This window comes from Centrocercus urophasianus, unplaced genomic scaffold, assembly GCF_019232065.1.
Source record: "Centrocercus urophasianus isolate 14NV4802_14NV808 unplaced genomic scaffold, USGS_Curo_1.0 seq_10, whole genome shotgun sequence".
Lineage (NCBI taxonomy): Eukaryota > Metazoa > Chordata > Aves > Galliformes > Phasianidae > Centrocercus > Centrocercus urophasianus.
In genome coordinates, this window is record NW_024884142.1 from 17,873,025 (window position 1) to 17,900,788 (window position 27,764).

General features: G+C 38.7%; 2 protein-coding genes across 2 annotated transcripts in view; both read right to left on the reverse strand.

Moving 5' to 3' along the window:
- Window positions 1-27,764, reverse strand: part of DST (dystonin) — a 293,027-nt gene that overhangs the window by 161,110 nt on the left and 104,153 nt on the right. Inside the window, 3 exon segments of the mRNA XM_042829656.1 lie at window positions 16,604-16,696; window positions 18,350-18,427; window positions 21,286-21,375. Coding sequence (XP_042685590.1) covers window positions 16,604-16,696; window positions 18,350-18,427; window positions 21,286-21,375 — 261 coding nt within the window.
- On the reverse strand, window positions 3,514-8,479 carry LOC122166162. Its single transcript, XM_042829737.1, has 2 exons — window positions 7,392-8,479; window positions 3,514-4,331 (listed from the first exon to the last, which is right to left on the reverse strand). The coding sequence occupies exons 1-2, from the start codon at window positions 8,184-8,186 to the stop codon at window positions 4,323-4,325; spliced, it is 804 nt and encodes a 267-aa protein (XP_042685671.1). The 5' UTR covers window positions 8,187-8,479; the 3' UTR covers window positions 3,514-4,322.

Genomic DNA, 27,764 nt, shown 5'->3' on the forward strand with positions numbered 1-27,764 from the left:
CCAACAACACTATTTTTCCTGCAATTTTGAGAAAATCCTTTGTGTGTAATCCTTAAGTGTCACATTTTTAATATATTTTAACATAAGCAATCAAACAGTGTAATCTGCTAATGGTCATTTCTTAGAGCTAGGTTCAAACCTTCAGCCTCCTTCACGGTTCATTGGACTGTGCTGGCTGTGTGTGTTTCAAACTGCAGAGTGCAAACACAGCATATTTGAGTGCACAGATTCTTCCAGCAAAATATGATTTTGGAAATGAAGGCAATTTCTGAAGGTCATGTTTGTATCTGATGTTACATGCAAACATTTGTAACTATGGACACAAACACAAGGAAAACAGTTCTGAAACTGACCACTAAGCAACTTTTCAGTGCAAGTTCTGGATGGCTAAAACAGGTATTTAGTTTGTCCTAAGACGAGCAGGGCTTTAATCAAAAATTCTCTGAGCACCACTCCCAGCCCTGGCTGGTCAGCTGAAGAAACTGAAGTTGTTTTCTATTCACAAAGGTAGCCCCTTTAAATACAGGTTGAGGAATGCCAATGTAAGCATGAGATATGTGACAACCTGAGCATTCCTGTCCCTTAATTAAGGTATTTCAGAATCTGAGGCTAAGATTTCAGACTTCATCATAAACACTGGATTCACATTTAAAAAATAAAAAAATACAAATGAGAGAAATGGCGAGTCAAAGAGCAAAGTATTTTCTCATACTTACAAACATGAGCTGTAATTTGCAGGACATCCTATTAACTTGGAAGTACTTAACAAGTAAAATACTACCCCCAGAAAATAAGACGCCAGAGAAACAGTAGATCTTACCAAAAATATGTCATTATACATACTACTAACCATGCATTAACTTCAGTATTTATAATATCAATTTCTTAGAAAAACTAGAATTGAAAATAGGTAGGGACAAACAAATCTTTTACTGTTGAAATTTATTCTTCAAAACAAATTAATCTATGCAAACATTTATTTGGATATCCCACAGACCTATCAAACCAACCCCACTGTAATCTTTAGTGGACCCCATTCATTCCTTGAGCATGGAACAAATTGTTGAGTTCACACCAACTTGAGCAGTTGTTTACTCTTCAAATTATATCATAAAGCCTTCAAATTACAAGTTATACAAGAAAAAGCGACAGAGCTAATTCTGTAGCCAGCTCTAGTATCTCAAGATCACTCTCAAATGGCACTGAATACTCTATTTCATGCTTCTTACTGGGAGAACTAGTGTTTATAGTTGTGTCTATACATACGCTCCACATAATTCAATATACAAAATCAATAGATCAAAGAACCTCAAGCTCAGAAGTTGCTGATCTCAGTAATGTCATTCTGAAACCAAAGAACAAACTAGTATACACTATAAGGAGTCTTTCTCTGATTCCATCCTATGCCAAATGTTTTGAAGCAAGTCTAAACTGGATATAATTGACTTAAACATACAAAAGTAGAGAATGGGATACAGATGTACAGAATGCAGATTTACGATGTATTATGAATGAAATGTATTCTGATGTCTGCTAGCTCAAAAAGAGAAATGTCTGAAAAAAATAAAAAAATAAAAAACACATTAATTATCAACATTTTGAAATGCTTATTTCAACAGAAACATTCCTGACTATTGAACAAAACAGAAGCATTTATTTTCCATTTAAGTAGCTAAGTAGTTAGCTATGTGTTGTGTTTCAATAAGATTGTTTGACAGCATGCTGAGGGAAGTAGAGTTATACGAATGGAATTTGAACTTGCATGTGATCACAAGAACTCATCTCCCTTGACGTTACAGTTGGACTTTGTGAATTTCCATTTGGCCATAAACGTAAAAGGCTCCTATTCAGCTCTTTTAAAGCTCAAAGGGGCTGTGTGACCAGCTTTGGACAACACCCTTTAAAACTTCTGGAAGAGTTGGAGAATTCCAGAAGAGAAAAACAAAAAAGACAAAGACCTAAAAATGCATGACTTCTCAGGAAAGACTGAAAAATTGTGTTTATTTAGTCTGAAGTATGGAAAACTTACTGGAAATGCGACAACAGCCTTCAAATATGCAAAATACTGTTTTAAATCAGTAATAAATCAACTGCATTGGGAATGGGAAAAGAGCTAATGAGCTTTAAATGAGTATATGGAACTCCTGACAAAGCTCAAACATAAGCTGGAAATGTATAGGTAGTGGAAATAGGGACATGCTACATGGGATGAATACAGGGACATTGTCAGAGAAAAATGTGATGAGGAAGGCCAAGGCCCATATGGAATTAAATCTGGCTAGAGATGTCAAGGACAAAAACAGCTTTTTCAAACACATAAATAATGAATGAAAAACTAGTTAAAAAATTAACTCTGTTACTGAATAGGGCAGGAACCCTGTTGACAGAGGATACACAGAAAGCAGAGATACTAAATGCTTCCCTTGCCTCAGTCTTCACCACCATGGCCAGTCCTCAGGAGTCCCTGACCTAGGAGATTCAGCAGAAAGTCTGGAGAAAGGAGGCACCTTCCCTGGTTGAGGAGGACTGTGTTAGAAATCATCCACACAAATCTGACATTCACAAGCCCATGGGCCTTGATGGGATGCACTAATGAGTGCTGAGGGAGCTGGTGGACATCAATACTAGGCCATTCTCAATCATCTTTGAAAGGTCATGGCAATCAGAAGAGGTGCCTGCGGACTGGAAGAAAGTAGAAGTCACCCCAGTCTTCAAAAAGGTCAAGAAAGAGGATCTAGGGAACTATAGGCCAGTCAGCCTCATCTCAAATTCTTGGAAAGGTGATGAAACGGACCATTCCCCTTTGTCTTATTGCTATCCACGCCTGTTTACGAGGGTGGATAGTGGTAGGACAAGGGGGAATGGTTTTAGAGACAGGGAAGGTTTAGATTAGACATTAGGAGGAAGTTTTTCACATAGAGGGTTGGTGACGCACTGGAACAGGTTGCCCAAAGAGGTTGTGGATGTCCCATCCCTGGAGGCATTCAAGACCAGGCTGGATGTGGCTCAGGGCAGCCTAGTCTAATGGTTGGCTACCCTACACGTAGCAGGGGGGTTGAAACTTGATCACAGAATCATAGAATCACCAAGGTTGGAAAAGACCTACATCATCATCCAGTCCAACCATCCACCTATCACCAATAGATCTCACTAAACCATGTCCCTCAACACGAAATCTAAACACTTCTTGACCACCTCCAGAGTCGGTGACTCCACCACCTCCCTGGGCAGCCCATTCCAGTGCTTCACCACTCTTACAGAATAGTAGTATTTCCCAACATCCAGCCTAAAACCCCGCTGGTGCAGCTTGAAGCCATTCTCTTCTATCACCAGTTACATGAGAGAAGAGGCTGACCCCCAGCTCACAACAACCTCCCTTCAGGTAGTTACAGAGAGCAATAAGGTCTCCCCTGAGCCTCCTCTTCTCCAGACTGAACAGTACAGCTCCTTCAGCCGCTTCTCATAAGGCCTGTGCTCCAGACCCCTCACCAGCTTTGTGGCCCTTCTCTGATGATCACTGTGGTCCTTTTCAGCCCACACCATTCTATGATTATATGATCGGCTCCTTCTGAAGGCCATCTTACATGGAAGATAAGAAAGGGATCAGTAGTCAGCATGGATACACCATCCTCATCCAAAGTGTATGCTTAACCAATCTGATTGCCTTCAGTGATGGAACAACTGGCTGGATGGATGAAGGAAGAGCAGTGAATGTTGTCTACTAGGACTTCAGCAAGGGCTTTGACACTATCTTCCATGATATCCTCATAGCTCAAGAAGTGTGCATTGGAAAAGTGGATGGTGAGGTGGATTAACAACAGTCTGAATAGCGGATCTCAGTGTGATGAGTTGCACAGCCAATCGGGAGGACTATAGTTAGCAGTGTCCCCGGGGTCAGTACTGGGTCCAGTATTGTTTAACTTATTCATCATTATTCGGATGAAGGGACTTGCAAGGAACTCTCAGCAAGTTTGCTGATGATTCGAAGTGGGAGTAAAAGCTGATACTCTACAGCTACTTGCTGCCATTCAGAAGGATTTCAACTGGCTAGAGAGATGTGCAAAGTGGAACCTCTTGAAATTCAACAAAGGCATTTGCAGTGTTCTGCATCTGAGGAGGAATAACCCCATGCACCAGGACAGGCTGGAGGCTGATCTGCTAAAAAGGAGCTCTGCAGAGCAGGACCTGAGCGTCCCTGTGGACAACAGGTTGGACGTGAGCCAGCAGTGTGCCCTTGAAGTCAAGAAGGCCAGTGTTATCCCGGAAAGAGTTCGGCCAGTAGAGGTAGGTGATTGTCTCCCTTCACTCAGCTTGGTGAGGCCTCATCTGGACTGCTGGGTCAAGTTAGAGTTATAAATATATTATAAATTTTCTCCAAATACCAGCATTAAAGAAGTAGGATTGCATCTGCTTTGTGTTTTATGAGAAAGCAAGCAATGCTAATAAAGCAGAATTCATGACTTGGTCTGCAGATCATGTTCCTGAAGAACAACTTACAACTCTCCCTCCCCTAGCTGTGCTACATGAATAAATTGCACAAGATTATAAGATAGCAGACATGTTGGAAAATATCTTGTTATCTTACAACTATTTGAAGTTATATCTGAAATAATAAACAGATGACTTCTTAGCAAGAAGTATTCTACTGAATGAGCTGGTTATACAAATAACTTTTTTTATTAAAAAGCGAAGCATATTGCTTCTAACATGATTCAAATACACATTTGGTTTTGGTGTTTGAGCTTAATTTGTTTCTTTTTGCAGGTTATCATTAATTCTGCAAATAAATTTACAGTATTAGACACTATGTAGATGATAAAAAGTCATCTAGGAGCTTACGGCCGGGGCAACATTTGAGGTGTGTAAGTAGATGAATAATTCTGTTTCTATATTAGTTTAGCCATACTTTTTCTGGAATAAAATCATATCCATAAACCACTAGTGAAAATACCACAGATTAAACTTCAATAATAATGGTCGAAACTGTGGTATAGAGAAGTCATTGGCTTCTACATAAGTTGACAACCATCAAAAACTAGTGGTAAAATCAGCTAGTAGCTACCTTTTGATGATACTTATTGAAAATTACTTCTCATTTCGACACAATGGCAGTATCCTCTGTAGAGAAGCCAAATCTAGAGACTTGATTTTCTATTTTACCTGCAATTTGCTAAAACATCATTGAGTGTTGCTGTAGGAAGCCTGTTTCAGTCTTGAGTCACAGCTTCTTGACCTTAGTGCTGCCATCTGCTCGAGGAGAGCCGTAAGCCAGAACAGTATCAGAATACACTTTGTTCATGGAAGTCAACCTCCAGAACCAAGAAAAGGGGCTGTAGAAATGAGGCCAAGGCAAACTTTTTCTCAGTGATTGTTAAGAATGAAAATAATATTCCAGTAATTTGAGTTTTGCAAACGGGAAAACAGAGTCAGTGTAATAGAACATATCTGATCACAAAATATTTGTGTCATGTGCATAAGAAGAAAAGAAAAATTAATGTGTCACAGAAAGAGACTCAAAGGACACATTCATTATCCTGTAGTCGTTGCCATGCTATTTCAGAGGATAAAATGTTGTACTCCTGTTACAGTGCAAATTAGCTGTCTATACCCATCACTTTCCTCTGGTGTATGTCTCTTTGTATAAAAAGCCAACAACCTTCAGCTTCATCTTCAGCACCGTATGAGCTGAAAATACATTACAGATTGACTAAGCTGACATGGTGAATGGATGCCACTGATCTCTGTAATTATAAAAACAAAATGGTAAAAAATGAGATTTTTAACTGCAAATCTTGTATACCAGTTCAGCCTGGCATCAGGAACCTTGTGGATTTGTATTAGAAACAGCTTTATCGTTTTATACTAAAATGAAAACTATTCAAATATCTGTTTCATTCTCAAAAGTCAGCAAAAGAAAAATGTTTATGACTCTGCAAACTAAGCTAGAGCCTGAAATCTAGTTTTCCCCCTTGGTTTGTTTTCAGGTCAAAGCTACGTGATGTAAGATCATTTATCCTCAAAATCTTGGGTGGAATAAGTGAACTAAACTGAAAATCAGACATTTCAGCAGCTTGTGCATTTAGCCTAATCTGTTAGTAGTTTTCACGTTCATATAATTGGGATGAGTTTTATCACTATCACCACCTCAATGTTAATATAGGTGCTCAACAGGAATCTCTTTTTCCCCTTTCCCCTATGGTAAGGAGGGTATCTGCCTGGCTGTAGTAACAATTGTGGCAAATACAAACTTGTATTACTCTGATCATACTGGAAAAAGTGGTCATGCTTGGCTGAGCAGACAAGCTCTCATACTCTTCTACTCAGTAATGACTTTTTGTTCAAATCAAAGAACATCCCTAAGCTGTTCCTGAATTCCAGTCAAGCTTAAGAGGGCAAAGATCTCCGCATGTATAGGAGGCTATTTGTACAACTGTGTACTCTGTATTGTAATTGAGTGCATTATCTGCACTTAAAATCTAAGCTTCGAAAAAGTATAATTTGTATCATGTTTCAAAAATAAATAAGCAGTACAGCTGCAGTTAACTTACTGCTGGAAAGAGTACCTTTGTCCATATGCCCATTCTCTCTGAAACTCAAAGCTCAGATATCCCCATACAGCAAGGGAAATTAGTTTTGGACCATATCCTTCTACTGGCATTTCACCCGCACTGACAGATTTCAGTCCTACTAAAGATGAGTTGGGTGGGATCAGTAATATGGATTGTACTGGTAAGCATGAATACTGACAACAACAAAAAACTGTCTTCCTTCAGATACTCTGCAACTAACCTCGCACCTTGGATTTATTGTAAAGCAAAAATAAATCCTATCCTGAGAGGAAAATAGTTTTTAAGTAATTAATAGAGCACATAGTTTTGGAAGAAAGATCTTTTAAAAGTGCAGAGCATTATTAACATGATTTATGTCCACTTTTTCAATGCCAAGCTCCTTATTTCTTTCTATCATTCCTCAGTAGCTATTGGCCATTTTAAAAAAGAATTAGAAATATTCCTTTCTATCTGATACAAGACTAAAAAGGAATAACAAGATGACAGATATTAAATGCGAAGAAAAACAACTTCCTAAAACTCACTCTAATTCCCAGAATTTTAACATCAGAATCTTTTTACAAAATTAGGAAAGAAATCAAACCACAGGTAGCAAAACAGCATACAGATAGATCAATATTCCTGAAGTACAAAGGTGTACTTACGAAAAAGATCAAGTAATACATACTGTCCTATGACTGACTACTGCAGCATCACAGCATGCGTTAACAATCTGCATACAGCACACTGAAGGCATTTTTGCCTTCAGACAAACACAGAAAAAATACTGCTTCAATATTTATTTTGAGATAAATTGCAAAGTAACTGTGCCGAAATACTTACCTTGCTCCTGTTTGGTGGAATGCTATAGACTGCTTTTTCATTTGACAAATGGGAAAACACATCATCAGAAGAATAAAATCCCTTTTGTTCAAGCGGTGGATAACTTTTTCTCTTAGAAAGCAACTGATGCAACTTTTCAGATTTATTGCTTTCTAAAGAGTCTTCAACAACTCTGCCATAAGTTTTGTTTAATCCAGTTTCTTTGTGTTGTTTCCCTAAAAGGTGGACAGCAGAATCCAAGCTAGCAGCTTTTCCATAACAAAGACCACTTGCTCTCGTCTGAAATGCTAATTCTCTTGTGTTGTATTCATCTGAATATTTCCTCTTCCACGTATAGATTTTCTCTGAACTCCTGTTATCTTGTTCATTTAACCATGCCTCTGTTTCAGCAGACTCGGTGAGCCTTTGCTTATCACCGGGAAAACTGTCCCGACAGCGAGAATCACTGTTGGCTTCACTCAGTAAAACTTCTGCTTTAACAAGATCAGCCGAAAGGTCTGTACTCCTGGGCAGAGCATCACCATCCACTGTTACACTCTGTAGGGAGGAACAAGCCAATTCCATACCCTTCGGGAGAACTTCGATGTTTTCTGAAATTCCCACTTCATATTGGCTTTTTTCTTCATTTTCTTTAGCTGGTAAGGAATCTGGTCTCTCGTCAGCTGATTTCTTTCTTGATTTTCTTCTGAAATATTTTCTTCCAGGGGAATGTTTAGCTGGACTTAAGGGAGCTTTGGCAGGATCTAAACACTGTTCTTCCTTTTCAGCCCTTACGCATCCACAGACATTCCCCATTTGGCTTTCAGGAACTCACAGTCACACAGCCTCATTCATTTCGGTATATTTACATACACTTAAATCCTCCTCAGAAAGTTAAGAACTGCAGTTTGCACCGTAATTCCTTCCAGACTTCCCTTCCATCCTCCTCAGTACGTAGCCATTTTGCTTATGAGAAATGCACACGCAATAAATGTTGTGGCAGGGTGCCCAGGCAGGGCCTGTGTCTGATTAGACACTGTGGCTTATTTCTGGCCACCAATCCTCTTAAATAAACATCACCGCAGCAGCATTAGGCTGGAAGGCTGATGGCCTTTCACAGAGATGACATAGCACTTATGGGCAATAGAAAAATCTTGCATACATTAAACTTCCTGTTTCCTTCGGTAACTCAAGCAAGATAAAGTAGAAAAATATGCAGTAACCTTTGAAACTATTAGCTCCAGTCCAAATCCGAAAGCAAGCACTACAGCAAATAGCTGGAGTGATTTAGTTAGCAAATTACTTGTTCACTGCCTATGCTTCTAACATGTATCCAATGATCCATAGAAAGGAAGATTAAAATGAATGATTAGAGATTGCTTTGGCAGTGTGTTGTATGCAGAATTTTTCATAGCAGCTTATGTGATTTTTACTGGTTTGTCAGCTATAAATAACCTGCTGCTTCACGACTATCATACAACTTTAGAACAGTGGTGCTGTGTGCTCAGGGCTGGAACATTGCAGCAGATTTAAAACTTCTGGCAGAGAAAGGTGAGGCTAAAAGAGTCTGTCTAGAATACTGTCTGCAAAAAAAGAAGTTTTTATGCCTCTAATATGCTCAAATTAAACTCTTCTGATGTTTTTAAAATCAAGCCTTTTTCTTCTCTCATATTGCTTTTCTGTAAACATGCCTGTGTCACTCTAAAAACAATAGCCAAGAAACAAGCAGCACATTTATGAAAGCTAGATAGACACAAACTATTGACAAACTAAAATGAAAGCACATGTACCCACCAACGTAGTTTGGAAAAATAGCTTCTGCTTCTTTTTTTTTTTTTTGTTACCAATACACAAAATCTACTAATAGCAACAGCAGGGCTAGATGTGTATGGTTTCTCACAAAGAGCTGCCAAGTAACTTGCTAAGCATCATCAGGCATTGCCACTGTGCTTTCCCAGTATATTTTAATAGGATCTGCAGGGAAAAGTTTTCCCAGGGAAAAGTTTCACCAAAACATGCTTTTTTATTGATGGGATCCAGAATGAAGTACTGTCTGCATACAGTTAATTTCCTACAAGAGAGATGTTCATTTCTAATTATTGTTAAAGCACTGGGGTGAAATTTCCTCAGAGCATTTTATACTGTAATACTAATGGACTAGAAAGCTGTTACAGAATAAGGCTTACAGGATAATCTGCTAGAGTGGAAGCCACATGTTGACAAAGTAGATGTTATGACTGCATTCTCTTTCATGGCCTTGATTTGTATTTGCACTTGTGATTTACTTAACATAAAGGTGTGGCTGTGACATTTGCTCCCTTTACTCACAGTAAAAGCTGTACTCTGGTCAGCTTGGAAAACTGCCTTCCTGCCACGACCTGCATTTCAAACAGATTTCAGACCCCATGGCACTGAGTTTAGCGCTGATTTGGTCCTCCTTAACTAATAGAAAAGTACGTCAGAAAAATCAAAATATAATTCATGTGAAGGGAGTCATGTTTGTGCAAATAAATGGCCTTGATGCTTGAAAGTATATATACCTCTCCTTCTCCTCTACCATCAGAAGATTCAAGACTTTGCTTTGAAAAAGACCGAGACTGATTTCATTTCACACAGATAATGTTTCTTGTATAATAACGATAAATTTATCATAAAAACAGAAAATCAGACATCTCTGAAGTGTGAATGGCAGCAAAAACATAAAAATCAGTTTGGAAACACTGGTTAAAGGCTCACTGCTTCCAACAATCTTGGCTTACTGCTACATATTCCAGGTCATTATAGACGAAAGCAGCTGGTATATCTGCAGCAGAATTAGCTAGGAATAAATGCATTCCATTCCAGATACATCTGTACAGATTGTAGTTCTATTTGCACATCTCCCAGGAAAAGGCAAGAAACATGTATTTTTAATACAATTTAACAATACTTACCAGTTCCTGAGTAAGGCTATCAGCTCTCTTAACAATTCTATTATTCCTTGCATTTTGTGAACTAAAAAGTAACTTTATGATCCCTTATTTACACCCCTGAACCAAAGAAAAGATCAAGTAGAAAAAGAACTGACAAACCGCATTTACATCAGGCATCATTTTTTGATTATGGCTTTAATTTATGAAAAATCATATTCAGTGTTCAGAGAATACGACAAGCAGAAGTGCAAATAACTGAAGACAAAATGACTACTTGTAGTTACAGACATTCTATGAAGTCATACAATAAAGAGACGGAGAAAACAGGGTTGTTAAACTGGAGACTTGGAAAAGAGAAACTGAAATTTCTTCTTAAACCTGTCTGCTAGAGCAAATAAACACAAAGTTCAGGTAGGATGCTGACAGCCCCAGGGGCTTTGTTGCACACATCTGGTTAGACCCCAATGGATGTTCAACCTTGGCTGAAGTCAAAAATTCAGATGAGCAAAGGTGTTAAAAATACTGTCATGGTTTGCTGGCTTTTTGTTTTGCTTTGTTTTACTGTCTTGCTTTTATTAAAGAAATATCCAAAGATCTCCACACATACTCACCAATGCCAGAAGTCTTAAAGGGAGATTACTAAGACTTTTTCTGGCACATAAACCCTTAAGTAGTATAACATGAATAAAGGATTAGAGCAACACCTGCCTGCAATTTGATCTGTCTTAGAGGCTGCTTAATCACAGACAAGAGGTAAATATTAAGACATGGCAAACAAACATCAAGACATGAAACAGCTCATGAAGATTTATATGTTATGCTTGCATTTAAACCACAGATTTCTGTAATTAATCAAATGTGCGAAAAGTTCTTAACATTGAACAGATCTATCACATTAAAGTGGCAAAGCTGTTGAAAATTTGCATTTCATAGTATGCAAAAAGCTGAGGCCAGCTATCCTTGGTTGACTATTACTTTACACTCTACCATTCATTAATATAGATAGCAGATGTTGTTAAGGAAAATTTATTCTACTCTGCCAAACACAGCCTCATGTCTTTCATCCTGGAGTAACATAGTGAAAAGTCTACTAGGAATGCACTTCTGCTAGTTTCAGATCTAAGGTGTTTTTTTTTTCCCCTAAATACAACACAGTAAAAGCAGTGGAGCATTTAACATAAACGGTGTATGTCAAAACAGCATACCAGATAACCAGAAAGCATAGCACTGCACAGCCCAAAGGTCACATGAAGAATGACAGAGAGACAAACATAAATCACAAATCAAAAAGAAAGTGAAAATTTAAACAGCAAAAGATAGAGAACAAGCCAAGAAGTAAAGGCTGCCCAGCATAAGCAAAAGGTTACGTTCAGATCTGTTTGAGCTGTACAACCCAACACTGCTAAAAATGTGAAAGAGCTGTTCAGCTTCCAGGTACAACTGCGATACCAGAAGTCATACCCTGAACAGCAGATCTGTCAGGAGAGAGGTTTTATATCCAGTGAGATGACTCTTTAACAAAGTGAAAGAGGAATCTGTTCCTTGTTGGTGGTTTTAAGGGATTAAACAGAATTGACTGGATGAGCTAACTACTAACTCTTATCCTGCTACAGATAGCCTGCAATCCTTAGGTATAAAGTCTACATATGATTCTGCAATAAGTTTTAATGCCTCTCATCTTTGTTGATTCAGATGAATCCCAGAAACTCCCAGAACTCTATGCTCATTTTCTTGCTGACATTTAGTAATTCTCCTAAAATGACAAAGAGGTCTGGAAGAGAAAACTGAGAGATCAGCTCATGAATAAAACACAGGAAAAATGTAGTATAGCAAATATTGAGTGATAAGTCTGCCACTGGGAATCACAGTTCCTGAGTGGAATCCAGTTTATCCTCCAACCACTGACAGTCAGAGATTAAACACTTGGCTATATGGCTTCACCTTTAAACCTTTGAGAAGATCAGACCTGAATTGGTCTGGCTACTTTCAAGTGGAGGCAGATTAAACTTCAGTCTTTGGGATCCAAGACCCACATGTAGGACAAGGTCCAGAGGTCAGCTTCAACTGCTTCTGGTAGACAAGAAATACGTGGCAGCAAGGGAAGGCCAGACTCAGATCTCAATTTCGATTCCTGTGATGGCAATGTGAAAAATAGGCAGCATCTCTCATGCGGTAACTGTTATCGCACAGTTAATAGCAGAGTAACTGAAACAGGAAGATGCAGAAATCCTAGAATATCCCATCACTCCTCTGCTTTGGAATGGGCTACAACCTCTCACCTGTCTCTTCTTCTGGTCACTTTGCAGACCCCACTTGAAGGCCAAAGCCTTCACAATCAACACAAGAGTGTTTTGAAATAATATTAACTGCACAGCAGCCTCTGAACACCTGAGCATGGTAAGGGGTATCAGGAACTTTAGAAAAGGCTGGATAGCTGTCACCTATCTCACCCAAGTTACTTACAAATAAATCCAGCTTTCTTGCCTTTTTCCCCCAACATTCTTAAACATTTCACTGCTGATCTGCTAGCTGAAATGAACAGTCTGAGGACTGCCTTGTGGCAGACAGATAAAGAATGAATTTTGCTTCAGGGTCACATGGAACCAACAATGAAATAAATATTTGCTGGCTGACGTGAGAAATGTTAAGAGGTAACACATGCCCTGGAGAGGCCTGAGAGAAAGAGCACAAATCCTCCAAGTGGGAGCTGGACGGCATGATAATGTCTGGACAAAAACACTACCAAGTGCAGCCTTAAAAAGTAGCCTTCTGACCCCATAGCATAGAGTTGGGTAAAGTGGAAGAAAAAGCATTTCACAGGAATTACTGAACTGCAAAATGATAATGAAACAGTAATAAAAATAAGTAAATAAATTTACTGAGTCGTGACTTGTAAGTTCCAAGTTTTTAAAGGCCTTGAATTTTGGACGCTCAAAAGTTAAAGTTTCAGTATTTTCTTAGTGTTGTTTTTAAACTATGACAGGTTATTCTAAAAAAAAAAAAAAAATTGTGAAATTAAAGATGTTTTCAGTGGGTTGAAAAGAATCATTTTTCTTTCACCGATCACTGATTTTCACAGAAATTATCCTACTAAAAATACTGTATCTTTCTGAGGCACAAAATCTGGACCTTTATGTATAGCTGCTCATCTTCAGTATCACCAGTGAAAAGGCATTGGGCGTTTAAGAAGACATCCATTCAAATATTAATTTGAATATATATACACATAGGATAGAATTATAAACAATACTGTAACAGAGAACTGTGGAATAGTTTGGGTTGGGACACCTCCCTCTAGACCAAGTTGCTCAAAACTCCATCCAGCCTGGCCTTGAATGCCTCCAGGGAGGGGGCATCCACAGCCTCACTGGGCAATCCATTCCAGTGTCTCTCTCACACTTTACCACTCTCACAGTAAGTAATTTCTTTCTAACATCTAGTCTAAATCTACTGTCTTCCAGTTTAAAGCCATTTCCCTTGTCCTGTCGCTACCTGCCCTTTTAAAAAGCCCCTCCCTACCTTTCCTGTAGGCCCCCTTTGGGAACTGGACAGGCCACTGTAAGGTTTCCCTGGAGTACCTTCTTTTCCAGGCTTAACAGCCCCACCTCTCTCAGCCTGTCCTCACAGGAGAGGCATTCTATCCCTTGGATCACTTCTGTGGCTCTCCTCTTGGTGTGCTCCACATCCCTCCTGTACTGAGGACTCCACATCTGGACACAGTACTCCAGGTGAGCTCCCACCAGCACACAGTAGAGGGACAGGATCACTTCCCTTGACCTGCTGACCTTGTTTATTTTGATGCAGCCCATAATATGGTTGGCTTTCCAGGCTGCTGCAAGGGTAGCCCAGATGATATGATGCATCATTTCAGATCACAGTAAGAGTCTGCAACAGGCAACTGAATTGTTCTGCAAATGCAGAACCTAGGATAAGCCATCTGAATTGATCCACCATGCTCCACTCACTGTAGTAAAAAACCTCTAGGTCTCAAATCTGCTTCTAAACACGTTTATTGCCATTTTAGATGCAGTTTCTCTTGTCCAATCTCAGATTATTCTCAAATGACAGTGGGTTTTTTATAAAACCTATGTCATCTTTTTAATACTTACGTGGGCATTTCATAAATCTAGAACATGAACATTATGTTTAGTCAGATGGAGTGAGCCTTTAGAAGCTGGCTAGATGAATGACTCCAGGCTACATCAACTGTACAGACTAAACCAGATTATCAGATTATAGCAATAATTCAGACACAGTTCATAAGGACATGCAGCTGGATTTGGGTGTCTTAACTTCAAGTTGAATCTCACCACAGCTGTCCCAACTTAGATACAGAATGACTCCATACATAAGCACTTATTGTCATGACACTTCATCTCTATTAGCCTTTTCAAGTCAAATTTTTTCCTCATTCAAAATCTAATGTGAAGACTAGAAAATACATTCTTAGGAATGTACATTCTAAACACATTCTTAGGAATTTCCTTATGTATTCTGAACCTGCATCTATCATATGAGGCATCAATGACAACAAAGTACCAGATTCTTCAAAAGAAGTGCTGTGCAGGCAAATGCCAAGGTTGAACAGATTAGCACAGAGCATTTATAATGGTATGAATCCCTTCTGCATACAGGGTGTATTCTGTAGCCATTAATATTGAAAAGCTAGAAAATAATTCACAAAAAAATCCTTCTATTCAGTTACTTCGTATGTATTAGAGTGATTTAATATTCAGTCTAAGTACTTCTACTCATTCTGAAAAATGTTTAAGCAGATTTTTTTAACAAATTATTTTGAAAAAAAATGAAAGCTGACAGATTTATGAGACTGAATTGCACTGGTAGAGATTTACATGGCAGTTACTGGAGTTCAGGATGAAGCGAAGTAAGTGTTTCAGCTACAATTTAAATGTTCCTATGTACTTCATTCACATGGAGCTGGCTACCTTACAGTGGAAAAACCTTGTAACACCAGCTTACCTAAATGAGTCATTTTATGTTTCTCTCTCTCTCTTTTTTTTTTTTTTTACAGGTTGAAATTATATTAATGTTAGCTTTCCTCACATTTTATAACCACTCAAAATTGTACCAGATGTCCTGTGCTCTGGATAGGAAAAAAAGCTAAAAAAATCTTGCAAAAATCTATTAATGAGGTTCAGAAATATAAAACACATACTGATTACAAGTTTAATCACTGCTATCTGCTTCTATCAAAGTAACAGGAGTTTTTATTTCTTAAAACACAACAATATTCATTGTCTGTTCTGTGGGTCATGCTCAAATAGCTTAAGCCCAGCCTTCTTCCTCCATATAACCGTGTGGAAGCAAAGATTGAGATGAAAGCTGAGGGACCTTCAGAGCCTCACCAATGGCAAGAAGTCTGTGGGTTCTCCTTGACCAGGAGCACTGGCTGTGAATGGGCTGACTGCTCTGGTTAGACCATAGCGACATGGGCTCTATTTGGGTCTTTTGTTCCTCCTTACAACTCACAAGAATGCAAACAATGCCCTAGGAGCTTTTTTAAAAAATGAAAAAGTTGCGGGGTTTTTTTTCCCAATTATAAATCCACTGGAGGATATTCTTAAGTGAACTGTGCTTTTTTGTGTAATCTTCTAATTTTCCAGTCATTTCAAATGCCCCCACAACACCAACTCTATGGCTAACAATGCTGCAGTCAGTAAATGGGAATTATCTGTCATCTGAATTACATCATCTGCAGCCACAGTCATTGTGAAGGCCTCATTTTGAGGAGCAATTTAACACCACACACTGTAAGGCTGCATTATACTGTACACAATCAGCTGTACACAATCAGTGTACAGTGTACCACAATCAGAGTGCCACCTAGTGTGACCCCACAGTACCTTCATGTTTATTGTACTAAAAACAAATGCTGAAGTGTTACCAACTGCTCAAAACTGCTTAAAGCAGTGCTTGCTACAATACTCTTATCAGCAGAGAAATTCAGTTTTAGAACAAAGCAAGAGTTAACTCTTCAAAATTTATTTTAATATTCAACAAAAGAAGTCTTTAGAATAAATCAAGGCCTATTTATCCAAGTGCTTAAGGAACACAAACATTGCCTTTAATAACATTCAAAAACCAAGCAATTTGCAAAAATTTAAAGATGAGATTAGACAAAAACTACACCTTTAGATTTAGTTTACATGATCAGAAAGGAGTTATTAAAACCTTCAAACACACATTAGAGACATAATGCAGACTTGCACAGGATGTCTTGAGATCCAAAGTTGACCCATTCATCACAAATGTATGTGGGAATCTGAACGAAAAGAAATTGCTAAGTAAAACTAGGCTTACCTGAAAGTGCAAAATTATGGTCCATATCAACCCCAAAGTCAACTTGGGATTCCCATCTGTTATGTCATCATTCCTAATGTTAACCAGTTTCACCTGCCATGTGGGAAGAAAACACACACAGAATTGAAATAAATATGCCAAAAAATACACAGTGCACTACAGAAGCGTGACTATAAATGAAGCATTACTCACTTCCTGATCCTAATACATTATTTTCCCAAAAGCTGGAAGGAATAAAATTCTAGCTGCCTGTGGTCTGCCAGGAATCGCCCTCTCCCACCCACACCGACTTGAGGAGATTCCTCAGCTGTCAATGCAATGACAAATCTGCTCCCTGTGCCAAATACCCTTCATCTCAGTCTGTGTCAATGGAGGAAAGTATGACAGACAGGGAGAGGATAACAAGAACATGCTGATCTATAACTACTAACTGTATCAGACTCAGGGCAATGCTGAAATTCAGGAAGCTACCACTGGCTTTCTCCACGCTCTCCTGTATCAAAGATAAAGGGACAGGAGAATTGGCCTGTTTAAACACAACGAGCTGGCTTGATAAGACCAAAAATTTGTTATCAAATTCAAACAAATGACATCACAGTGACCAAGATTATTATAACTTCTGCTGTTTTATTCATTCAGAATGTGGTGAACATGAAAAAGTACGGTTGAAACAAAGTCTGATATTTTTTCCACTCCAATAAATTCACTTTTAGAGTACAGATAGAAATTCTACTTTGTTATAATTTATGCTTCCATTTTTTCTGTCTTATCTGTCCAAGTAGCCTAGCAATTAATAGTTATTCAGATAAAATATATTTTATGCTTATGCTAGTAAAGTTACACGCACATGCTTTTGTACATATACCCTGTTATCAACACAAAACAAGATAAGGCATTCCATTCTTGCTCTGCAGATATAATCTTACCTATTAGGAAAAAACACACAAATAAACAAAACAACGCAAAAAACTCCACTATTCTCTCTGGAAGAAAAAAAGATGATCTGATTCTACATGCCCTGTTACTGTAAGTAAGGTCTGTCATACAGAAATAAGACATGGTGCAGCACAAATCCAGAGGCCTTCTTGCCTAAAAATGCCACTGTAATTGTCAGTTCAAGTAGCCACTCATTTTTACTTAGCAGCAAGAACTCTAAATTTCTAGGAGAAAGTTAAAAGTGGATATAAACTCATTCCACAACAGTGGAAAACCACCCAGAAGTGCAGTTTTTAAGTGTTTGATTTAAAGGTGAAATTAAACCTGAACCTTCCACAGCCCAGATGACTGCTGACACTCTAGGGCACAAGTTTGGGCTTTGCCAGGAGCAAGGCTTGAAATTTTTCTAAGACAAATATAATGAAAACAAGTAATCCCCATACAATTATAATTTCCTTAAATCTCCATTTTTCACTAAAAATAATTTTGTGGAAAAAAAACAGCATAGCAGCTGGTGTTTGGACAGCTTGGGAGATTTTTAAATCTGCTATAAGTAGTTCCCCATAATTTTCTCCTCTTTAACATTCTATGCCACATGAATCGTGTTGCTGTTATTGCTCAGAAAAGGTTGGTGTAAGGTTACATCTGCCAAAACCTTCTTCATCATGACAAGCACGAGCTGAAGCTGTACACCAGCAGATGTTATACAAAATGCACAAAAGACAAAGCAGGACTTTTTTTTTTTAATTATTTATTAGTTCCTGGTTATGCAATTTTTGTTAACATTTTTTATTAAACATTTCACCATACCTGGCGCTTTTTCAAATAGTCAAGTGCAATTTGGACGTTCTGGAGTCTGTGAAAACGCATCCGACCTTTTTCTCGGGGCTAAAATTGGAAAACAACGATTGTGAGATTTCCCTGTCAGACAAAAGAACAGTCTGATTTTTAAAATACCATGTAAAATATTCTAAGCTCCACACTTTTAACAAAGCCAATACTCAGTGCCTTTGGTGGAAAAGAGTGCTTTAACAATTTTTATATTTTTTGAAGTGCAACTACATTTTTTTAATACAATGGATGGAAAGAGAAATCAGTGTCCCAAACTGCAACTTTGATCCATGCTGGCAGATGGCTGTTTCCCTGCAAAGTACTTAGTCTGAGAGGGCTAAAAAAGGCCCCACATGATCCTGGCTATAGAAACCACATTGCAGTATATTATTACAAAAGATTTACAGTCTATTAAGCAAAGAAAAATAGAAGTAATGTCATGGGCCTTTATGTAGTTCTGGCAAACTCTCTGACAGAAAGCTTACCTCTGTATGCAATGTTATGACTTCAACATTGTTTATCTATTTATGATTTGACTGCATTATCATTATAACAGTAATACATCTTTATTTTAAAACACCTAATAACGATAATATTTTCCCCCCAAAATATACAATACAAAATACACAGCCCTAGAGTGCAAATTTAACTCTCGACTTGAGCTAAACATTATAAAGCATGGAAAAAAAGGCTAGTGACTTTTCTCAAATCAAAATCATCCAAGCAAGAATCTGTGAAATGAGCAGTGTGTTAATGGAAGCACGGCAGAACTGCATGCAGTTAGTGTAAAATCACCAAGAAGAAGAATCACACAGAAAAAGAATACTTAGCTGTCAGAGATCAAGAATGGGTTAAATTTTTATCATTATCACAATGTCCAAATCCTTTATGTTCTTCTTCCTTATTTCAGATTTTTCACAAACTTTCACGCAATAAACTGAAGCATACTATAATTGCTAGGGCTCAGCCATGAATATGAATGACTTCCTCAGACACCATGAAATACAAACATATGCCCAAGCCTTTCTTGGTTCACATTTTTTTTCCCCTGTGGAGTATCAGATGCTTTCCAAAGCAAAATATGGGAAAATGAGTTGAATAAGAAGCATAAATTGAAACACAAAGAACTTTAATTTCCACTATAGAACCTTCGATTTAGCTCCTTCTTTTTCATGCTGAGAGCTCAGGATCAATCCCTGCAGCCCTCGCTACTGAAAAACTTCAAAGGATGGAACGAAGGATTGCAGATCTGGAACTTCATTTTCCAAAACAAAGACAGTAAAATAAATCCAAACTATCACAAAATAAAGGTAGAGGATCTCAGAGGGGAAATATTATGTTTTCAATGTACAGCTGAAATGCAGCATTTTGAGTAATGTTATGCCTCCAGGAAAAAGCACATATTCCACTGAAATCACAACTATAGCACAACACACATGGAGCCAAGAACATAATTGGGCCCTATGACAACAAGCTGCTTTAGCAAACACTAATAATGCAGGTTCTACAAAAGCATGGAGCAGCTTCTTTGGCTAGCAAGCACTCAGCATTTTACGTTTTATTGGTAGATATTTCCCTTCTGGATGGTTAAAGTACAGCAAAAGGATAATTCAGCATCAGTTGCCAAAAAGATAAACAATCCACACATTTGGTAGCCAAAGCACCACACAGAGTTGCCATGTAACCTCCACTTTGACCATCTGCTTTGAAAAAATAACCATTACATTTGATACGTTCTGAGAAATAGATCTGCACTTCTAAATTACCTCATGTCAAAATATTATTCAATGTCAATGCCAAATACACCATGGGTGAGGTAAACCAGTGCTTCTAATTAAGTCAAATTAATTTTTTGCAAATTATTTCAGCAAGGAAAGCCTTCAAGCCTTTGAATTACTTCCATATCGGAAATACTGATTGTAAGTAAAAAATATTGGTTTAACAGAATTATTAATTACCTAATTAAAAAAAAAAAAAAATACAAATAGAAGTTTGTCTTGTAACGCATTGATAACATCCACTACACATTTGCACCCTAGCTTTATACAGTTTATCAAAAGTAAAATTTTAGAGATTTCTCAAACTTTTACACCTTGGCTGCTCATAAAAAAGGCCAAATAATTTCTCTTTACCATTCCTACTTTACTTTATGAGCATAACCTGATTTACCATACGAGTTCTTTGTACTTTCTGTGGAATTACTGCAGGACACCAAACTAAGAATTGACTGACTGCAGGAGACACCACACTTCAAACACTACGTTAGTACAGTTATGGGGGTCGGCACCTACCCCCTTATCCTCATCCTCCACATCCTCATGCTGTTCATACGCGCATGCTTCTGTTGAACTCACCAACCGTAAGGTCTTCAAAAAATCTCGCTCTCTTGGCTAATGAATGTAACAGACAGGAGACAGGACAGCAAAGACACAAGACAGAGCACAAATGAAAAGAAGAGCATGAAAAGAAGAACATAATGAAGAGAACAAATACCAAGCAAAGAAAGTAATGCTCACAAAGAAAGGAAATGACATCTGAAGAGTGTGTTAGACAATTTCAGGGACATTTTACCCTTGCTTTTTGTAAGTTGCTCCCTTTAATGGGAAGGGATATTAAGCATCCGATACACGTTAAAAGAAAAATTATAAACAAAAGGTAAGAACAGAAAAATTAGTGCAATACCCTACTAGGAAAAGTAGTCTCATTGATTGCAAGAAATGAAGAAAAAAGAGAGCACTCCCCCACAGAATTCATGGTGGAATATCTTACCAATAGAAAAATAACTTGTGTCTTTGGTATCAAGTCACGCATTATTGAAAATACCAGACATCTCCAGCAGTCAACATCCAAAGAGTTCACAGTGTAAATGCATTTATAACAAAGTGAAACCACTGCATTCTGATTTAAAAGCTTACCAGGGTGTCTCCAGAAAGGACTTCTAAAAGTGAGATTAAGTTATGTCCATCTCTTAGGTCTTCATAGAGGTCATTCACGTGTTTTCGAACCTGCACAAATAAATGCAAAAGTAAAATTTGAGATTTCATTTTATACCATACAATTCAGTCATATTAACACAGCTATCCTGTAAGAGTCATGCCCACACGTACCTGAATATGAAAGGAAAACAGTATCAAGTTACATGCAATGAATGCATAAAACAAACCAAAACGAGTATCTGACAACTTAAACAATACCAGACAGCCACGTATTTTGAAATAAATCATGATCACTTACAGATGGTGCTAGCTAGACTCAGTAAACTCAGTGAGAAAAATACACAGAGCAAAATCTTGCCTTGACATGTGTATTACCTTCAGCACGCAAGTTCACTGCTGTCAAACCAAAAGTCAACAAACATTTCCGACCTTAAGCATATTACCAATCAAGCCATATACGCTAGCAACGTCCACTAATTAACAATGTTTCCAGGTACCTAGGCACCAGCAGCTCACACATCCACCTCATAGATAGTTTCAAAGAAATAGGATGTTTGGTTGATCTGGGGAAGTCAGGAGCCCTTTCCATCAGTTCCAGAGGTCGATTGATAGTAGTGATGGCACGGCAGCTGGATCCTCAGCTGCAGTGCTCACTGCAAACAGGCAGCCCTTGCCAACCAACCTCATTTGACAAAAACTAGTTGAGAAGGATTGGTTTGCCTCCCAGCATCTCCTGGCAGATCCTGGGAAGCTAACAATGGGCAACAGAACAGAAGTAATGAAAAGAAAAATTAAGGCTTTCAGTTGTTTCTCTGATGGGCATAACAAAGCCAAAGACATCTGCTCATAGGCCAACTTCTTGTTTCTTAGTGTTAGCTTAGCTAGCTCAAAGGTAGGCTTCTCTGGAACTTTTAATAATTTCAGTTAACTGCTAATTGAAAGCAAAACAAAGGATCCAGTTTCTCACAAGCAGAGATATTTGACGCTGTCATGCAGAGCAGAGGTTGAGGACTTTTCGGCTGCAATTTCATGTTGATTCCCTGAGACACCCATTAAGGCACCAGATTAGAAACTTCTTAAGTTTCCAGATAATAAAACATGACATCAGAATTTTTTTCTAAAGTTATCACCTCTGTAAGAAACAAGCTGTACTTCCAATACAAGAGACAATGTGTACGATGAGGGAAGCAGGAATCGATCCAGATCTTTGGCCTTTCACAATAGCTCTGTTTACCTGAGTTGCAGGCAGATTTCTAGATCCATCCTGTTGGATAAATCACTGCCTTAATACTGGTGATTAGATCAATAAATGTTTTTAATTCAGATTTTCTTACTCCAACTTCTAAGCATGAAATGATCCTGAAACCTGTTTTTCCAAAGACCATCATCTTAACTGGGAATAACATGAGAGCATATTTACGTTTGTGTTGAAGACTAGCCAGAACAAGTCATGTTGAAGACTGTTCCATAAGGAATTAAAATTGATAATATTTTCCAAAACATTTGCACAGACTTTGCGTAAGCAATCACGTTACATACATAACGTCACTCTAGTAGACATAGATGGTTTTACACACTCACTAACATAAAAAATAATTTAATTTTAATCCTAACTGTGATTAAAAACCCAGTGTGCAATTAATTTAAAAATTGCCAAGGGAAAAATTCTTTGGGAAGATTGAGGTGTTGTTAAGCTAACAAAGAAACAGATGTTCTCCTAGTATATGTGTGGTGGAAAGAAATGGAAGCCTCAAAGATATCATTAAAACCCCTGATACCAGATAGGATTACACTAAATGCTGAAACAATGAAAAGCTCAGCTTTACTTTTTAACCCACGGTGCCTCTTTTTTCTTTTTTTTTTTTTCCTTTTTTTTCCTCAAAGACCTATTCCAAACTGAGTGCTAAACACTTTCCCACAAAAACAGGCAAGTTTTCAACAATAAAACCTTTCGAGAGAGCCCCCTCCTCTCTGCTCCTCCAGCCAGGATATGTCACTCTCCAAATCCCTTTGAAGAGAATCCCAAATCAGGGCAGAGCCAGAGTGAAGGCTGCCAGCTAGAGGTAAGGACACTGAGTTAAGGATAGAGGAAAGCAGTGTACTTATAAAGGACACCTCACCAGCACTGCTGAAGAACTACCTACACAGCAGACAAGATTGCAAATTTTCAACACAGAATGCATGACAGCGGCAAGGAACAGAATTGTGAGATTAAGAAGTCCTACAGATTCTAGTCTGTACACTTTTATTTTCTCTTTAGATGAAGGCTAAGTTTGTGCCTTTAAGATTATTTATCCTCTGGCCTGTCTCTCACTAAGTATATTTGTTTACCTTCTGTTTGTCTCTCATACTCTCAGGTTTCCAAAGTAATTGAGAAAATATCATCTTCCTCAACTTATCTTTTCTAGAAATCACAGCTGTTCAGAGATGAATCTGTAATATTTTTGAGGAAAACAGCATGAAGCTCACACAACAAGCAATACACCTTAGACTTCTTTCTTAGTTCTGTCATGGACTGACAATTATTGAGAGGATTAATTCTTTAAGGATATACTACTGTGGCAAGCTAGCACAGGACAAGACAGTAAGAAATTTGCTCCAATATTGTGAGCAGCAGATGTGCACCTAAAAAAGATGTATTTGGGCAACAATAGCAAACACAATCATCTAAAGCAGCAGGCCACATCTAAAAGGAGCATTTTGTGCTTCTCAAGAGATCCAAACCATCACTTGAAGAAATGCTTACTAAAAAGCTCTCAGTCTAGCAGATTTGCCTCTCAACACACATAATGAATATTTAGAAGTTTAAATGCAGAAAAGCACAAGTATTACTGTTTCTCAGAACTACTGTTTTCCTGACACATTCAGATTCCTTCAGAAAGTGCCATATCACAGGTATTCAGGTGACAGTTCCTGGATGCATCTGTGGGATCTGCTGAGCCCTTGCAATTCGTTAAGACTTCTTGTGGCTCCTCAATAAAGCAGCAGAATTGTCAGCCATACTCTCTGCAAGGTACATGCAAAGTAGGTTATGTGCTGCCTTAGGCAACTTTGCACAATATATCCACGTGAGTATGATAACTTGGGCATAAGAAGAGATTCCTTAAGGAGGATGGATGAAAGGTATTTAGTGTCTATGGAGCATCTGACAAACAAGCAAAATGGCTTCATCAGTCAAAGGAAACAGAGAGGATTTAAGGGACTGTTTCAGAGATGATTCATTTTCTGATGTTCATCTTCTGGCATGTGTACTACAACGTTTGTGGCAAGTAAAGCTCCATCCTTGATATAAGCCTGAGATATTTTTGTATCATACATTCCTACTGAGCTTAAATTCTGAATTGAAGAACGCACACTGACACTAATAAAAACAACTTTTAAAACTGCAGCAATCAAAGAGCTGCAATCCTGCCTTTATATCCCAAGATGCTGATCCTTATATCCCAAGATCCCACTCTATAAATGAAGACCATGAAGATGGTTGCTGCCTCCAAAAGCTGGAAAATTAATACTTCAGCGTAACTCACATAGCTCTGTTATACTATTCTACACATCTGGCTGACCTTGCAATCAAATTGCTATCAGTTACAACCTCATTACAATTCCCCTTCTGGAGTTAAAAGCCCTACTGGACTAGAGGGCTTCTTCCGTAGGCTGGTGTCACAACAAACCTGACACCACTGCTTTCAGTCTTGCTGGTTCTCATTTACAGCAACAGGAAACAAAACCGTACACCTAAAACCAGTTAATGCACTGAGGATTATCTCACTTGGCCTCCAAATTCTCCTCCAGATGATGAAGGTTTACTGAAGCCCTTCCTGTCAGTCTCACATGGAACTGTCCTGAACGCCCTAACACATTTCAGCAGCCCTAGATATCTTCACTTCGGGAAGTGAATGTGCACAGTGACCTCTGGTTTTGTCGTGGGTCATGGCTGTCTTCCATATGAATGACACACGCTACAGGCTGTGACTGTATGTTTCACAGCAGTGAAGTCAGCTAACACCTCTCTCTGATTACTTCAATGAAGCCCCAGTCAGGGAGTGAGCTTGGCCACGACTCCTAAAAAAAAAAAAAAAAGTATATTGACATTGACTTTTTTTTCTTGATATTTTTATTGTGCTGATATTAGACAAAATCTGTACCTTCAAAAAATGAAACTATAGGTTGCTTATTCTTATGGCTAAAATGGGAACGCCTGTCCCTTGCTTCTTCCACAAGCAAAAACTGCTTGGTCTTGAAAGGCAAGGAGAGAACACATGCTGCTAAAATTATATGAAAACAGAAGAACCTCTCTCCTTTTCTGCTTCAGAAGAAAATCTGAGAGAGAACACTGTTGTGGCCCTTTCTACATATACAGTGGATGCACACCTGGCACACGTGCAAAGAAACCTCACAGACATGGTGTTATGCCACAGCATGCTCCCATCTAGCACCTAAAATGCAAGCGGTCACTTTCTCAGTTGAAATAGTGCAGAAAGGAAAGGAAATAGCATGTTCAGAGAGGCAAAAGAGGCCAGGGTGAGCATTCAAATCAGATAAGGCAGGAACAACCAGCAGCTACTCCCAAACACCAGGGGCAGCCAGGAACTCCCTCAAGGAAATGGCGCAACTGCAGTGACCCTGGAAAGCTGCAGGCCTCAGAGCCAGGACAGGCTGTGTGCTGACACTTGCAAACTGACCCATTTTCACAGGCTGAAGAAAGCAGACTACTGTTATCATGTATGTTCTTAAAATAATGGCATTTCTCTTCGTCATAGTTAGGCTGAAGTGATCATAAAGAGAATATGCCAAACTAGACCTTCTCTTATCGTTTTTGGAACAAGTAAAACTAGAAGAAAATCTGATTCACATTTATTTCGAAAAAAAACCCTGGAGTTCAGCTGTCAAGCCTATGAGCAGCAATATCCACAGGCATCACCAAGAATTAGAATATTACAGCTCCAACAGAGGCTTTTCAGAGTACCTAGCCTGGGAAAGCCTTTTCAAGTAGCAAATTGTTCGCTTTGAGAAGTGAAGTTAATTAAATGCACAGTTCAGATCCAAAGCATTACCAGCTCCTCCAAAGGAAAACAGGAGCAGACTCAGAAGTTAGAACTGTAGTGGGTGTGTTAGGAAAAAAAGAGGTCAGGCCTTAATTACTGCTGAGGTCACTGATAAGCCCAAATGACAACTGGCACCGGGCCACAGCTGGTTAAACAATAAACTCAAGTTTTAAGAATCTGACTTGATGCCCACAGAAAGATCATTTCAGACTCCCATTCTCTTCAGTACGTTTTGGATCACGTGTTGGGCTTCAGCTTTTCAGCTACAGTAAAACACTTTTTCTGAGGCAACAGACACAGACAGACAAAAACTGCTGTAATTTCACCATTCCACAGAAAATGCCATCAGCATTCAGACTACTGAAAAACTGCCCAGCCCCTGCCTGAGATCCTGAAATCCTGGTGAGCTTCCCTAATTATTCAGCTTCTTAAAAATGTCTCTATGCTTGTTTCCAGAAGCCAAATTGTATGAGAAGCACTGGATGTGAGGAATGAGGAAAGAGCTCTCTGTAAGTTCTAAAAATATGCATCTTTCAGCCCTCCCACCTTTGAATATAAAGGAAGCACACAGGCAGTTCTACCTGCAGAATGACAAAGAAACCCAAGACATAAACAAAGAACAGAAATCTCTCATACAGAGAATTTTCTTTATTTTTGCACAAGAAAATAAAGGCTTGGCATGCCAGTACACACAGCATGATGTCAGTCTTGCTAAAATTCTCTGAACAGGCTGTAACAACATCCTTGCTTAAATGCAGTGCGTAAGGTCAGAATACCAGATTTGTCAAAAATCCCCCACATGCCAAGCAAGGCAGCTTCCTCAAATGTCTTCAGTACTCGTTATTTTGCTCTACAGACTTCTTAGATTGTCAAAGATAACAAACATGAATGTTGCTCAATACAGCACAAGGCCCCCAGCACCCTGGGTAATTTAGACCAGCTCAGCACTGCCAGGAGTTACAGTCCAGGGCCAACCCAAGGGCACGCCTAAAGATCAGGCAGACTGATATGTGATATGTGAAGACTGATATTCTCAGCCTCTCAAGATTCTTTAATCTCCTTATTTTTAACTGAAACTTTATCTGAATGAAATTTTTGAGAAACTCCTATATATAATACATACTACATAGCCTTGTTGTGGTCATTGTTTTGTACTGAGCCCTATATTAAGCTGCATTCACCCTGCTGAAACTAAGCAAACACAAATTATGCATAATTTGCTCACTGGGTAGCACTGCAAATGTGACCTTCTGGCATTTGGCTGCAGATGGTGCTGTTCCTCCATCTCTGCCAGAACGCACTGCAGCGCTGGATGTGCCAAGCAGATGCTAGCTGCAGGCAGCCAGGGTCAGTGAGATGGCACAAAGGGAAAACATGTGCTCCATCTCCCCTGTGTGCCTGCAAAGTCTGATC